The sequence below is a fragment of the Mytilus galloprovincialis genome, chromosome 7 (assembly GCF_965363235.1).
Source record: "Mytilus galloprovincialis chromosome 7, xbMytGall1.hap1.1, whole genome shotgun sequence".
NCBI classification, from domain to species: domain Eukaryota; kingdom Metazoa; phylum Mollusca; class Bivalvia; order Mytilida; family Mytilidae; genus Mytilus; species Mytilus galloprovincialis.
In genome coordinates this window covers 60,931,886-60,948,717 of record NC_134844.1, presented here as the reverse complement: position 1 = coordinate 60,948,717, position 16,832 = coordinate 60,931,886, and the positions used below count along the sequence as shown (strand labels likewise).

General features: G+C 33.6%; 1 protein-coding gene across 1 annotated transcript; it reads left to right on the top strand.

The window, feature by feature from the left end:
- Window positions 1–218: 218 nt before the first annotated feature.
- LOC143083410 (uncharacterized) lies at window positions 219–8,737 on the top strand. The gene is made up of 3 exons (XM_076259663.1): window positions 219–1,193; window positions 1,876–2,010; window positions 6,958–8,737. The coding sequence occupies exons 1-3, from the start codon at window positions 1,055–1,057 to the stop codon at window positions 8,595–8,597; spliced, it is 1,914 nt and encodes a 637-aa protein (XP_076115778.1). The 5' UTR covers window positions 219–1,054; the 3' UTR covers window positions 8,598–8,737.
- Window positions 8,738–16,832: the final 8,095 nt, after the last annotated feature.

Here is a 16,832-nt window from a genome sequence, read left to right as displayed (position 1 = left end):
GCGACAATTTCAGGCATTTAACTATTTTAGTTCGTCGAAGCATTTAGAAGTAATTTTGTATATAGTTAGTTACGATTTTCTTTTAGTACTTTAAGTTCTTTTATTTTTGGGTCATTGTTCATATCACTGCAGAGTTACTCCCCTTATTAAAGTAGCGTTTATTTTGACAAAACAGAAAATGATGTGTTCTTATTTCATTCGACTATTCAAGGTGTTTTATGGTGTTCAATTATTCATATTATTATGCGTGACGTTCAATTCTTCATGCACATACGTTATAAACATTTTCTCATGGCAATTATTCATTCAAATGGCCAGTGCATAGAAAAGGGGGGTGCTCTTGCATTCATGTTTTATTTGTGTTTGTCAGTTATATTTATCTGACACATTGTACATAGCTTTTGGTTAAATGTTTTATATAGTTTAGTAATAATTACATTAATTGTTTATTCAGAAACAGGTTTAAATGAGATAAACTTACTTTGGCATAGTTTCCATAGAAACTGTAAAATATACTATTCAAATTATCTCCCTTTATTTATATTTCATTCCCCCAGTTCAAGTTCATATTTATATTTAATTCCCCCAGTTCAAGTTCATATTTATATTTCATTTTTATATTTCATTTCCCCAGTTCAATTCACATTTAATATTTCAAGTGAGCTAGTCTTACCCCTATTCATTTAAAGTGAACTATACTTTTGGGTGGGTTAATTATTCTTATTCGCATTATTCAAATACCAGAGTTACTGATATATTTAATTATATTCATGTTTCTATATGTATGTTTTTATTATGTATGTTCATTGTTCATTGTATTATTATTATACACTTGCATTCGTGACCAGCAAACAATAAACATCTATTTTTATACAAGCTTGTTCTTATTCCAGTATTCTAAGTTCCAGTTCAGTGCAGTTCCAGCACAAGTTCATACAAGCAGTACACGGTCACCCACACTACATAAACAAACACCAGCAGGTCCAGTAACTCTGTATTACCCTACCCAAACAAAGTTCACAGATTGGTGGAGCGTCAAAAGATAACGGTACCTATGCCAAAATCCAGACCAGAACAGAAAGGAGCCACTCCATTGAATTCTTCCCTACATCCTGCGACAAGATCTTTCTCAAAACAGATTACAGAGGAAGAAACAATCCAAAGTCTCACAGATAATTTTCAACAAGATATAGGTTTGATACTGTTAGATAATAACAGCGACTCACCAACCGTTTCATATAACACTGATTCAGGCGAAGTATCAGACATTGAAGATAACATTTCAGAAAATTCTAATAATTCAATTATTTCTTTCAACTTAGATTTAGACTCAGAAATGGCTTCAGGTCCTTCCTTACAAAAATTCAGCGATGAAAGCTGTTGTGTGCCAGCAATATGGTGGAATTTATTCGAATCGTACAGAGCGTTACACAATGTTGACAATAATAAAGCATTATGGGTTCTGCTTTTACAACTAACAGGGCATGCGTCTTTATGGTTTCATAACCTTGATGCAAACACTAAAGGCGATATTGGTAATTTAAAAGCAGCATTTTTAGCTCCATTTTCCAACACAAAAACTAACCAGCAAATCTATAAACTACAACAGACAAATACAGAAAGTAGCCAAGCGTATTTGGCTAGAGTTCAGCAATTAGCAATGGGAGCTGAAAATTTAGGTGAAGCGGTAATTGTTGACATTGCTGTCAATGGTTTAAAACCTAGCTTAAAACAAACAGTGATACAAAAATCACCTAAAACTTTTGAACAACTAAGAAATTCATTAGAAATAGCTACTAATGTGGCTGAATGTGCTAGTTCTAGCACACCATGTACGTCGCAAGACATAAATGCTATGTTTTCATCTTTTTTTAGAAACAATGAAATCTGCTGTAAAACAGGAAGTGACTGAAGTGATGGCTGTCACACCGCATTCTATGCCAACTCAGAATTTTCAAGCGAGACAAGTACCAACACAATACAGACAAGACTATGTGTGCTTTGGTTGTGGTAAGTCTTGCACTGATAGGAGGTTATGTCCTGCTTTTAATGTAAAGTGTTTTAAATGTGACAGAGTAGGTCACTTCAAAGAGGTGTGTGGTTTAAACCTAAGAAGTTATCCCAGGAGCAACAATAGACAACCCCATCCTTCTCAGGGTAGAAATTTCAATTCAGGCCATCCTAACTCTTCAGCATAGGGACACGGGCCTATCCAGTCCCTGGGTAGGCACTCTTCAAAGAAACAGAAGACAAGCCCAGACACCTCCTTCTTTAAAAACTCCTATTTCTTTTGGCAAAAACAAAAATAAGCAGCAAAATAAAATTCCAGAAATTGCACAGTTAATGAATTTATCAGGGAACAAAATGCAAATTGAAGTTAGTGGCAAACATGTCACAAGTCTAGTTGACACAGGTGCACAAATGAGTTGTTGTTCTGTACAATTACTCCAATTCTTAGGGATAAGTAAGGATAACATAGAAATTTCAAAAATTAAAAGTGCTATGGGTGTTGGAGGTGAAGTTCATTCTGTACTTGGGTTAGTTTCTCTTCCTCTTATATTAGGCAATGTCGCCATGAGGTATAATTTTCATGTTTTTGACAAATTACACCAGCAAATGATTCTTGGTTTTGACTTTCTTCATGATGTTAAGGCTCATATTATATGTGATAGTGAGACTATTTTCATTCCTGATTCGTGTTCGAATACTCTAAATGCTTTAGAGTTGAATTCAGGTCTTGCTAGGACAGTGAGTGGTACTTTCATTACTCCTTTTCATCAGGCTAATATTCCAATTAGCGTTTCTTCTATCAAGAATCAGATTGCTTTACTAGAGCCTTTGCCATCTTTACCAAAAATGTCTCTTGCTGGTGCAAAATGTTGTGTTTCTTTAGATGATTCAAATCAGTCATGCTTAAGAATAATGAATCCGACTAAAGACAAAATTTTCCTTCCTGCAAATTATGTTGTTGCTGCAGTTACTCCTGTTAATTCAGAAGATATAATTTCAATGTCCGAGGACAATGATAAAGTCCAGAATTCTGACAATTCCAAGTCAAAAGTTCACACTGAAAAAGACCAAAATGTCCTTCAATTTGACTTAAGCAATTCCGATCTTACTGATGAACAAAAAGACTTACTTACAGTTTTCCTTCACAAAAATAGAAAAGTCTTTGCTGAAAACCTGAGTGAACTTGGACGCACTCACATGTATGAGCATGTCATTGAAACAGATGATGCCCCTCCTGTTAGAAAGAGATTTTATAGGCAAACTCCTCAAGTTTTTGATGAAATGAACCGTCAAATCGAACAAATGTTGAAATATGACATTATTGAAGAGTCTAATAGTGAATGGCAAGGTCCAGTGGTTATGTGTAAGAAGAAATCAGGGGAGATGAGGTTTTGTGTGGACTATAGGTTATTGAACAAGGTCACATGTCCAAATTTTTTTCTTTTACCCAGGCTGGAAGATGTGTTCGATGCACTTGGTAAAGCCCAAGCTTCTATTTTCAGTACTTTAGATCTTCTATCTGGATATTGGCAGTGTGGCCTTGACCCCAAAACTGCACACAAGGCAGCTTTTGTAACTCCTAGTGGTGTCTACCAATGGAAGCGTTTACCATTTGGTTTGGCCTCTGCGCCTTCCTCTTTTCAACATTTGCTTACACAAGTCCTCAGATCTCTGAATTAGAAAATCGCTCTTGTCTATGTCGATGACATCCTTGTTTTCAGCAAATCCTTCGAAGAACATCTCAATCAGCTTCAGTTAGTCTTTGACAAACTTATTTCTGCTGGATTAACTTTGAAACCAGGAAAATGTCTTTTTGCTAGGAAGGAAGTGATTTATTTAGGTCATACAATTTCAAAAGAGGGTGTCAAGGTAGACACATCAAAGGTAGATGCTGTTAGTACTTTTCCTGTTCCTAAAAACCACAAACAAATTCGTTCTTTTCTTGGTTTGACAAATTACTACAGAAAATTCATTGAAGGCTACAGTTACATCGCTACACCTCTCAACCACCTTCTGAAAAATGATGTTCCTTTTGAATGGTAGAAAAGTGCCAAAAGGCATTTGATCTGCTCAAAAAGGCTCTTTGTTCTGCACCTATTCTTGCTTATCCTAATATGTCCAAACCTTTCATTCTTACTACTGATGCCAGTGTTACAGCTATTGGGTACATATTAGGTCAGTTAGATTCTAAAGGTCAGGAAAAGGTCATTGCTTATGGAGGTCGGTCATTGGCACAAGGCGAAAGAGCCTGGGGTGTCAGTGAATTGGAATGTCTTGGAGTTTTAGAAGGTATCAAGTCATATCATGTTTACTTAGCAAACAGTCATTTCAAGGTTTACACAGATCATCAAGCTCTTAAGTCGTTAACGAACATTAAGCTGTTCATAGGTCGTTTAGCAAGATGGTCAGTACTTCTTCAGGGATATAGTTTTGACATTTGTTTTCGTCCAGGGAAGAAAAATGGGAATGCTGATTGCCTCTCAACAAGAGAGTACTCTGATTTTCAATCTAGTTCAGAACCTGAAGATGTCATTCCTTCTGTAAATCTTACTTCTATCAGTTCACAAGAAAGTTTAGAGCCTTTACAGGTAAATTTTGTTTACACTCCAACAAATTCTTCCATTCCTTCTGTTATGGCAGTTGATGCTGAAGGTTCAGATGATCCAGTGATAGAAACAAATCCTGAGCCAACACAAATACAAGAAACTCACACTGAAGTTATGCCAGAAAACATAGGTCCTTTGCAAAAAGAATGTTTTGACTTTAAGCATATCTATGCGTACCTTGAAAATGGCACACTTCCTGATGAATCTAAACTGGCGAAGAACATTTGTTTAGAAGCAAGTCAATATGCATTGTTAGACGGTATCTTGTACCATTTTTACCAGCCAAGGACATGAGGTAGAAAGAAAGACCTTTTTGTAAAACAACTTGCTTGTCCACGTCAATTTCGAAATGACCTTCTCAAATCCTATCATGAAATAGGGCACTTTGGTTTTGACAGAACCTATCTAGCTATCAAAAATAAGTACTTCTTTCCGGGAATGTACCAAGCAGTGGCAGATTACATTAGAGGCTGTGATGCTTGTCAAAGAGCTAAACCACATGTTCATGCAAAAAGAGTTCCTTTAACTCCAATGCCTATTACAGACACTTTTGCAAGATGGCACATTGATCTCATAGGTCCTTTCAAAGAAACAAAATTATGTTATCGTCATATTCTTATAGTAGTATGTGCATTCAGCACATGGACAGAGGCTTTTCCAGTAAGATCTGAAACAGCTGCAGAAATTGCGGATGTTCTTCACAAAGAGGTATTCTCCCGTTACGGAAGTCCCACTAGCCTTGTTTCAGATCGTGGTCAAGGGTTTATGAGTAAGCTTGTTGCTGCTGTAACTCAGATTTATAATGTGAAACACTATTTCACAAGTTCGTACCATCCTCAGACTAATTCAGTTGCAGAAAGAACAAACAAGACTGTCATACAATGTCTGAGAACCATTGTAGATGAAAATCAATCAAATTGGGCAGAACTCCTTCCAGGTATACTCATGGCTTTTCGCATGTCTCCATCGGCATCTTCTGAGTTTTCTCCATATCATTTACTTTTTGGTAAAGAAATGAACCTTCCTGTTGACACCACTCTGCTACCAAAAACAGACATTGACAAAAATCTGAAGGTTCATATTGAAAACATCATGGATTGTCTAAAAATAGCCAAAAGGTGTGCAACTGACAACTTGAAATATGCACAGGAAAAACAAAAGAAGCATTACGACAAAAACACTGCTTTTCCAAAATTCGAAATCCAAGATTTAGATCTAATATTCAATCCTAAAGTGCCAGTTGGATTAGCGTCAAAATTACACAGAAAACAAGACGGTCCATTCTACATAGTTGCCAAGGGACTGAATCATACATACAAATTGAGAAGGTGTGAGGACAACAAGATGCTAAAAAGCATGATCAATGCAAATAGGTTGAAAATATACACTCCCCCAGATCATCGTCCAGATCAAAATGCACCTCCTCCTGATGTTCCACGTCCAGACCCAAGGAGGGAAGAACAACCAAATTTCCAAAATCCAGTCCCTCCACCGAATCCAAACGATGATGAAATTATTCCAAATGAAGATGCTGATACTCCAGATTCTGATGAACCTATAGATGATGGTTCAAAACAATTTTATGATGTTGAAAAACTTATCCAAAGTAAAAAGATTAATGGTGAACAACAATTTCTTGTAAAATGGGTCGGATATAGAGAAAAGACCTGGGAACCAGAACAAAATCTGCCAATTCAAATGGTGCGTCAATACCTTGCAACAAAAACACAAAAAGGAACCAGACGAAAGAAAAGAAAACGAAATAATATTTTTCATTAAGTTGCATAAATTAAGCATTTATGACTCATGCTTTTCATATTTTTCTATGATTTCATATTTCACATTGTCCTAGTATTTCATAGTGTCCTAGTATTTCCATTGTTCTAGTATTTCATATTGTCCTATTGTTTCATATTCCATGCAATCATATTCTATTCAAAGGTTAGTGAAAATCAGTGTTCGCAGATTCAGTTCTTTGTTCTACAACGTTCTATTCGAAAGAGATTTCTAGTTCATTATACTTCCCTTAATATGTTGGTTCATTCGTAAGTTCAGTTCATTCAGTTCAAAATGTGTGCATGTTCATGTGCAGTACAAACACATTTTTTTGACATAGTGCTCAATAATAATTGTTTTTACCTTGATCTTACATCCAGAATATTCATGTTGACTTTGGCAAAACTTTGATGTTCACCTATGCTTAATTTCTTATAACTTTGTTTTCTGTGTATTGATGTCACAATTATGAGGAAACTCGTGTTTATAGTGCTAAAAGGGAGTTATAAACCCTAAACCGACATTCAGTGCACACTCTAACACCTTCTACCTTTCTTTTCTCTAGGAACCTTAAGTTTTGCCACAGTCTTAGTATGGATGCTTCTGCTGAATGTTTTAGCTGTGAATGCAGAAAAGGAAAAACTTGTGCAACGCACAAATTATGGAGTTACTTTTGTCAAAGAGGCGGATATAGTCTTTGGAAGCGAACACTGGTTCCACACGTTCGAGATTTCTATTCCACATAAAATTCATAAATTCTCCTATCCATCCTGTGATATTATTCATCAAAACTGCTTCATTCTTAATCAAGTCATTTCACATTTGTCTGCATTGAAAACAGACGTTGCATCAAATGTTAACAGTACTGTAGAAGTAATTCATAAGCTAATTCCAAAAGCGGATTTCAAAATTAATACAGTAAGTACACAAAGTAGGAGTAAAAGAGGATTGTTCAATTTCGTCGGATCCATTTCCAGATCTCTATTCGGCACAGCAACAGTGAAAGACGTTCAAAAGTTAGACAGACATGTAAACATTCTAATAAACAGGAATAATAAATTTGCTAAAGCAATGACAGAACATGATCAGTTGTTGTCATCGTTCATGTCAAAAACTGATGAAAGATTTCAAAATATTGTATTAGGTGTTCAGCAAAATTATGACATTATGGTCAACCTTACTTCAGAAACTTCAAAATTTGTTGCACACTTTGAAGAAGTCAGTGTAAAATTGTCAAATTTACTTATTGATCAAATGAATCTTTCTTCATCTGTTAACAAGTATTTAGAGGAATTAAAAATAGGGATACATGAAATGGTAAAGGGAAATTTATCACCTTTTCTCATTTCTCCAAATATTTTGAAAAATACACTCAAGCATGTTCAGCTGATTCTAAATGAAAAATTCAAAGGGTTCTACTTGTTAAATACTGATCCGGCATATTATTATTCATCTTCACAATTGTTGTATGCCAGAAATCATTCTACTTTATATGTTACTTTGAAATTTCCAATTTCTACGTTTTCATCACCTCTTGCATTGTATAGAGTAAACTCATTTCCAGTACCTATCAATTCGTCAAGCAATCATGGCACCAAAATTATGGACCTTCCTGAATATTTCACTGTTACAAGTAATAATCAATATTACAATCATATCTCTTATTCGAGAATTAGTTCTTGTACAGGAAAAACAACATTATATTGTTCCTATAGTTTACCACTTGTGTCAACTGTTTCAACGAGTTGCATTTCTTCTCTGTATTTTAATTCTAAACAAGATGTTCATGAACATTGTGATTTTAGATTCCTCATGAATGTTATTAAACCTACAGTTGAAGAAATTTATGACAACACATTATTAGTGTATAAAATGAATACTCTTGCATTTGAGTGTCCAAACAAACACAAAATAGTGAAAGGTTGCAATTTTTGTTTTATCCAAATACCTTGTATGTGTTCACTGTCCACAGATTCTTTGTATATTCCAAAGAAAATAGAAAAATGTACAAATTATAAAGACACAGTTACTGTTCTCCATCCAATTAACTTAGCATTAATTCAGCATTTCTTTGATTCTGACACCTACTCTTCCATTCTAGGAGATACTACCTTCACCAAGCAAATTAATATTCAAATACCTTCTATTAATATTTTCAACATTCTTTTTCTAATATTATTGCACAAGACCATAACCTTCACCTAAGTTTAAAACGCATTGCACAAGCTACCCTAAAACAGAAAACTGTCTTCAAATCCCTCTCTGAACCTCTTATTAATGGTGATATTTCTATGGATGACTCATGTCTTGATCTTAATACAATTCTTATTACTGTGGATTCATTTATTTTCGTGGGTACCAATTTTCGTGGTTTGAGGAAAACTTGCATATTCGTGGGTATCTAATTTCGTGGTTTTGACAAAGTATGCATATATTCCTTTAGAAAATTTGCAATTCGTTGAATATTTAAATTCGTGGTTTCCCGATACCCACGAAATCCACGAAAATTGGTATCCAATGAATAATAATGAATCCACAGTATTTCTTCTTTATGTGTATCAGGTTTACTTGTCATTGCATGTATAGTACTTTTTAACAAGATTCGCATCCTTACAGCTACACTACTTCTACTTCAAAAGATTCCTCGTTCACAAAGTTTATCCAATCCTTCTCCCTTACCATCCTTTATTTACAAGCACGTGCACCTTGCAACAACCACTGAGTCCTCACATGTTCAAAGCATTTTTAATACAAAGTGTAATCCTTGGCCTTTTGTTGCTCTGTCTTTTACCATGACTTTGGCCTTAGTTATTGTTTCGATTTATTTCTTCAAAAAGTTAAGCAACAGAAACCATACAAAAGTAGTACTGGAGATCACAAATGGATTATCATGTATAACAATACCAATTGTTACCCTGTCACTTTGTCCATCAGATTGGGATATTACTGCACCAAACTGTATTCAAAATATGAGAATATCTGGAACATTTTGTACAAGACTACATGCAGATTTTGATAATTTTTCTATTATTAATATAAATACTAAACATGAAGTTCCCATTCCTGAAGATATTTCAGTAAATCCCTATACCGCCAGAAGACTTAAAAAGATGTTTGGTACTCCTTTCTTCTGTCATGCTTTAATCACACACCACAATTACTTTACAAGATATTATATATTATATTTTTATTGATGGACATAATCTTATACTTGTGCATGACTTGGTACAATCTAAGTCATCTTGTTTTTATTGTTGATCTTAGTCTTTGCGGACAAAGAATTTTTCAGCGGTGAGGGAATATGTGACAGCGGAAATTCATGTTTCACTTCTTGTTTCAGATTTTCATGTTTTATTGTTTATATTTATATGTTTTAATAAAGATTCTTATTTTCATGATTTTTATAATAAAAGTTCATTTCTAAGTTTTATAACTTTACAGATATCTGATTTCACATGGAAAAATATAGTTTCGTAACTTTCTATCTTCATAGCATTGTTTGGTAAAATTACGTTACATAAAGAATTTACAAGTCAATTAACAAATACTTTTTCACAAAAGATAGCAAATAAAGGATTACATAATTTAGTACAATTTCCTTCTCAATAATTTAGTTAATCCGTCTCTAAGTGACATATGTGAGTCACATGATTCACAGCGTTACCTTAAGTTACGTCGAGGTACCCCACAGGATTATTAATTGTTCTTCCTTTGTTAATCATAAGAAATTCCCCTAATTAACCTCGCCTGGAAACCAAGCTTGATACCTGGACAAACGTTTCTGGTCACTTGCATTCGTGACCAGCAAACAATAAACATCTATTTTTATACAAGCTTGTTCTTATTCCAGGTGAGTGAAGTTAAATCATTTATTTCATATTTCTTAATGCTAAGATTTTATTACAAAGTTTTAAGATAGAATAAGTAGCATTTTTGTTCATATTCATGTATTTTGCATTTATACTTTCCAGTTCATAAATTACATTATTTTTATAGATATAGTTGAATTCTTAACAGTTTATTTAAATTAAGAAAGTTTGCGCACTCGAAAGGGAATTCTTTATACAAAATATATTCAATAATAGTTACAAGAGTATATTCTTTTAATTCAAGTATTTTCTATAGTTTTAAGAGTTCAGAATAAGTATTCAATTCGTTTTTGTAAATTTTTTTGTTATTTTTAATATGCGTGTTTCAATACGTTTTATTTTAATGTGCGTGTTTCGATATACTTTATTCAATTTCGTTCAGTCTTTATTCCTGTAGATAATTAAACGATGCGACAATTTCAGGGATTTAACTATTTTAGTTCGTCGAAGCATTTAGAAGTAATTTTGTATATAGTTAGTTACGATTTTTAACCGGATTTTTGTGACAAAAATGTCGGTTATTGATTTGGGGATGTACGGCGGGTGGCCGGGCGGGCGGGCGGTTGGGCGGGCGGTTGGGCGGGCGGGCGGTCGGGCTGTCGGGCGGGCGGGCGGGCGGCAATCAAATGTTGTCCGTGCATTAACTCATGAACCGTTCAACCAAAGCTTTTAAAATTTTAATGTTATTACTGACAACTATACGAAGGTCAAGTTCAATAATGGCGATTTTGACTTTTACCGTTCAGGAGTTATGGTTCTTGAAAGATTGAAAAATGGAGTTTCCAGTCGTGTCCGTGCATTTACGCATGAACTGTTCTACCAAAGCTTCCCAAATTTTAATATGTTGTTACTAATGACAGAATGGAGGTCAAGTTCAATAATGACGAATTTGACTTTTACCGTTCAGGAGTTATGGTTCTTGAAAGATTGAAAAATGGAGTTTCCAGTCGTGTCCGTGCATTTATGCATGAACTGTTATACCAAAGCTTCCGAAATTTTAATATGCTGTTACTGATGACAAAATAGAGGTCAAGTTCAATAATGATGATTTTGACTTTTACCGTTCAGGAGTTATGGTTCTTGAAAGATTGAAAAATGGTGTTTCCTGTCGTGTCCGTGCATTTTCTCATGAACCATTCAACCAAAGCTTTTGAAATTTTAATGTGTTGTTACTGATGACAAAATAGAGGTCAAGTTCAATAATGACGATTTTGACTTTTACCGTTCAGGAGTTATGGTTCTTAAAAGATCGTAAAATGGCGTTTCGATTCACGTTGTTGCATTTACTCATGAACCATTCAATCTAAGATTTTCAAATTTTAATAAGTTGATACTGATGACAAAATGGAGGTCAAATTTGATATTGACGATTTTCACTTTCACCATTCATCAGTAATGGTTCTTGTGATATTGCCAGGACACAAATAAATGTTAATAAATCCGGTTTGCTGTCGTTGTGACAGCCTCTTGTCTTTTAGTACTTTAAGTTCTTTTATTTTTGGGTCATTGTTCATATCACTGCAGAGTTACTCCCCTTATTGAAGTAGCGTTTATTTTGACAAAACAGAAAATGATGTGTTCTTCATTTATTCGACTATTCAAGGTGTTCTATAGTGTTCAATTATTCATATTATTATGCGTGACGTTCAATTCTTCATGCACATACGTTATAAACATTTTCTCATGGCAATTATTCATTCAAATGGCCAGTGCATACAAAAGGGGGGTGCTCTTGCATTCATGTTTTATTTGTGTTTGTCAGTTATATTTATCTGGCACATTGTACATAGCTTTTGGTTAAATGTTTTATATAGTTTAGTAATAATTACATTAATTGTTTATTCAGAAACAGGTTTAAATGAGATAAACTTACTTTGGCATAGTTTCCATAGAAACTGTAAAATATACCATGATATACTATTCAAATTATCTCCCTTTATTTATATTTCATTCCCCCAGTTCAAGTTCATATTTATATTTCATTCCCCCAGTTCAAGTTCATATTTATATTTAATTCCCCCAGTTCAAGTTCATATTTATATTTCATTTTTATATTTCATTCCCCCAGTTCAATTCACATTTAATATTTCAAGTGAGCTAGTCTTACCCCTATTCATTTAAAGTGAACTATACTTTTGGGTGGGTTAATTATTCTTATTCGCATTATTCAAATACCAGAGTTACTGATATATTTAATTATATTCATGTTTCTATATGTATGTTTTCATTATGTATGTTCATTGTTCATAGTATTATTATTATACACTTGCATTCGTGACCAGCAAACAATAAACATCTATTTTTATACAAGCTTGTTCTTATTCCAGTATTCTAAGTTCCAGTTCAGTGCAGTTCCAGCACAAGTTCATACAAGCAGTACACGGTCACACACACTACATAAATAAACACCAGCAGGTCCAGTAACATTGTATTACCCTACCCAAACAAAGTTCACATATTTCTCAATGTTCACGCGTAATTCGATATTTAAGTCCTTGGTTAGTCCTGTAATATCCGTTGCGGAACATATTGACTATATACTTTTTGTTGCTCTCTTAATAAGCTTTCGATCGAGGTATAATATATATCTGTAATTGGGGGCTGAAGGGTCCTGCCAGTCCATTTCATTATTCAAAATATCCATTTCATTATTCAAAATTGGCTATTTCTCAATGTTTACGCGGAATTCGATATTTAAGTCCTTGGTTACTCCTGTTATATCTGTTGCGGAACATATTGACTATATACCTTTTGTTCCTCTCTTTATAAGCTTTCGATCGAGGTATAATATATATCTTAAATTAGGAGGTGAAGGGTCCTGCCAGTCCATTTCATTATTCAAAATATCCATTTTATTATTGAAAATTGGCTCTTTCTGATTGTTCACGCGTATTTGAATATTTAAGTCCTTCGTTACTTTTCTAATATGCGTTGCGGAACATATTGACTATATACCTTTTGTTCCTCTGTTGATAAATTTCCGATTGAGGTGTGATATATATCTGAAATTAGGGGCTGAAGGGTCCTACCAGTTCATTCCATTATTCAAAATATCCATTTCATTATTCAGAATTGGCTATTTCTTAATTTTCACGCGTATTTTGGCATTTATTCCTTCTGTAACCTCTGTAATGGTCATTGCACCACATACCGATTATACTTAGTTTACTCCTCCATCCATAAGCTTTAATTTGGTGTATATTGTTTTTCCTTAATAAGAAGCTGACGGGTTGCAGCAGTTTATTCCATTATTCAAAATAAGTTATTTCTCAATGTTCACGCGTATTTCGATATTTAAGTCCTTCGTTACTCCTGTAATATCCGTTGCAGAACATATTGACTATAAACCTTTTGTTCCTCTCTTAATAAGCTTTCGATCAAGGTATAATATATATCTGTAATTAGGGGCTGAAGGGTCCTACCAGTCCATTCCATTATTCAAAATATCCATTTCATTATTCAAAATAGGCTATTTCTCAATGTTCAGGCGTATTTCGATATTTAAGTCCTTCGTTACTCCTCTAATATGCGTTGCGGAACATATTGACTATATACCTTTTGTTGCTCTCTTAATAAGATTTCGATTGAGGTTTAATATATATCTGTAATTAGGGGCTGAAGGGTCATAGCAGTCCATTCCATTATTCAAAAATATCCATTTCATTATTCAAAATTTGCCAACATGTTTAACCCCGCCACATTATTTATTTATGCGCCTGTCCCAAGTCAGGAGCCTGTAATTTAGTGGTAGTCGTTTGTTTATGTGTTACATATTTGTTTTTCGTTCATTATTTTACGTAAATAAGGCCGTTAGTTTTCTCGTTTGAATTGTTTTACAATGTCTTATCGGGGCCTTTAATAGCTGAATTTGCGGTATGGGCTTTGCTCATTGTTGAAGGCCGTACGGTGACCTATAGTTGTTAATGTCTGTTTCATTTTGGTCTTTTGTGGATATTTGTCTCATTGGCAATCATACCAAAACTTCTTTTTTATATTTCCTAATTTTTACGCATGTTGTGGCATTTAGGTCGTCCGTAAACTCTCTTATGGTCATTGCGAATCAAAATATAGCTATAGTGTCACAGTCAATTTTTTTTATATTTTTTTCACTATTCACCGCTTCAATTTGAATAATGAAACATAAACCATTTCATTATTCATTATTCATTTTTTAATATTGAATAGTGAATAGTGATTATTCATTATTGAATAATGAATAATGAACTGTGAATAATGGACGTACTTCAGCGCGGTGTTTTAACCGGAGAAAATTACGGATAGAAAAACGGCGCGTGATATCTTTTTTTTATATAAGATTATAACTTTCTAAATGGTGTATTTCAACTGTGCTAAACTTATTTCAACATTTAAGTAATTTGTCCTAGTTAATTGTGCGAATGCCAGATTTATGTAACATATTTCACTATCTTTAAAAGCAAAATACGGATATTACATTCAAATTCTCTTAAAAGAAACTCTCAAGACAAACTTCTCAAGTGTTCAAACCCTTTGATCTTCATTATTATCGTTATACTTGTAATACACGTACATCCTGAATGAATCAATTTGTTTTTTTTATAAAATTTATAATTTTAAACGTTCTAAAACGTTTCCCGTAAGAGCCTTATCTTTCATTCTTCTCTATCTGTATAGATGCACCATTGTCTCTATATCTATCCCTTATGACCATAAAATTTTCCTTCAATGTGTCGTGACTTTCTATTGGCTCCTTTTTACAGTTTTTCTTATTGTTTACAGCATTTTTATGTGACCATTTGAACACTTTATAATTTATTCTTTCATTGGTCATGACACTACATCTTGCCCAGTGCCTGAAGACAAATGTCCATTGCTTTATACTAGGTGGTCTCCAGCCCATGTCCCCGTTAATTGCATCATTTGGCGTATACTTGCCCACACCCATAAAAAACCTGCTAGCTCTGTTCTGGACAGTGTTGATTCAAGAAAAAGAACGAGTACCCCAAATGGATGCACCGTAGCTTATAACTGACCAGACCAGAGTATCAAATAATGTTGTAAAGGTACTGTGCTGGAAACCACAATCTGCTTTACATTTTACAATTAATAAACTTAGAGCTCGACTTGCAGACCTTGCTACAGCTTTAGCCATTTCATTATAATCGAGATATTCTGTCAGCAGTAGACCAAGATATTGGTAACAAGATACTATTTGTACTGTATTATCATTTAACAAAAAAGATTTAGATGTTTGTTGAACCAAAGGGTTCCTAAAATGGACAAATTTAGTTTTATCTAAGTTCACATTCATACAATTGGTAACACACCAATTACTTAATACATCTAATAGAGCTTGTAAATTATTTTCATTTTCAGCAATAAATACAATGTCATCAGCATATAATAGCATACCAATTTTTTCACCATCAATGTCTACACCAATGTCTAGTGCTTTTATTACACCAATCAAACTATTAATAAAAACATGCATGACATATCCCAAATAACGGCACGTGATAATAAAAGCTTCAATAACTTCTTAAATATTCAATTGATTTTATTCAAACAAAAATTATTAGATAAAAAATTAAATTATTTATTGAATGCATACCCTCAACGCCTACTAAAGTATCTATTAAATACAAAATTTAATCCTGGTATCTTTGATGATTTTATTTACATGATGTCCTGAGTGCACTCAGGAGGTCCTGGACGGTTTCTGGAAATTTTTTACTCTAAATATTTTTTGTTGACCGTTAAATGAAATACATTTAAATTCATGGAGTGTCAGTGAGTTATAATTTATTTTACAAATGGGGGGCCCACTTGGTAGTCCAAATTGAACACATTGGGCGATCGTATATATGCAATTAGGAAAAATGTATCCACGAAATTATAATAACATTTTATGAACTTTCCTGCTTTAATAAATCATTTTTAATACACTTTTAATGTAATATTATTTATAAATCAATGGTTAAAAGTCATGCACCAATATGTGCTAATTAAGATTAAAACTTCATATAACAGTGTTCTTTTTTTGTTGTTGATCTTCTATGAGTTGCATTTTGTTATCGTATGTTTTGAACGTGTGTTTTGTTTTCATATGCAATTTTAAAAAAAATGTTTCACAAACTTCCATCTGATTTTTTGTTTCAAGTCTAAACTTAGTGGCTTTGTAATTGAAAATGTCTGTACTAAGTGCAGAATATGCCAGTTGTCTGCCATGTGGGCCATTTTTTAACAACTGAAGAAGTTTTTGACTTTGTTGATGACAATAGCCTGTGAATTTAAAATTGTTTGTAAAATTAGAATAAAGGAAAAACAAACTTTTTTTAATTTTAATTCAGAAGATTCTGCATTCTTGATGGACATTAATGTTTTAACGTTATTGGATATTCCTTCATTTGTGAAGTCAACCTCAGTTTTGGCAATGGTAGAATTTAGACGGACAACATCTTTATAAGTTTCATTATATCAATATTCCCTGATGTGTTCATAGATATACAAGTCTTACTGCATTTAATTATTTGGGTGTTAAGATGTTTGGTATATTTGATTGTGAAATAATAGTGTTCGTCTTTTTACACAT

Excerpts from the sequence above, each read along its gene's own strand:
- LOC143083410 (XM_076259663.1), top strand. The coding sequence starts at position 1,055 with ATGCCAAAATCCAGACCAGAACAGAAAGGAGCCACTCCATTGAATTCT. Across the intron at positions 1,194-1,875 it reads TAATTTTCAACAAGATATAG|AAACAATGAAATCTGCTGTA; the intron begins GTTTGATACTGT and ends ATCTTTTTTTAG. Across the intron at positions 2,011-6,957 it reads CTATGTGTGCTTTGGTTGTG|GAACCTTAAGTTTTGCCACA; the intron begins GTAAGTCTTGCA and ends TCTTTTCTCTAG.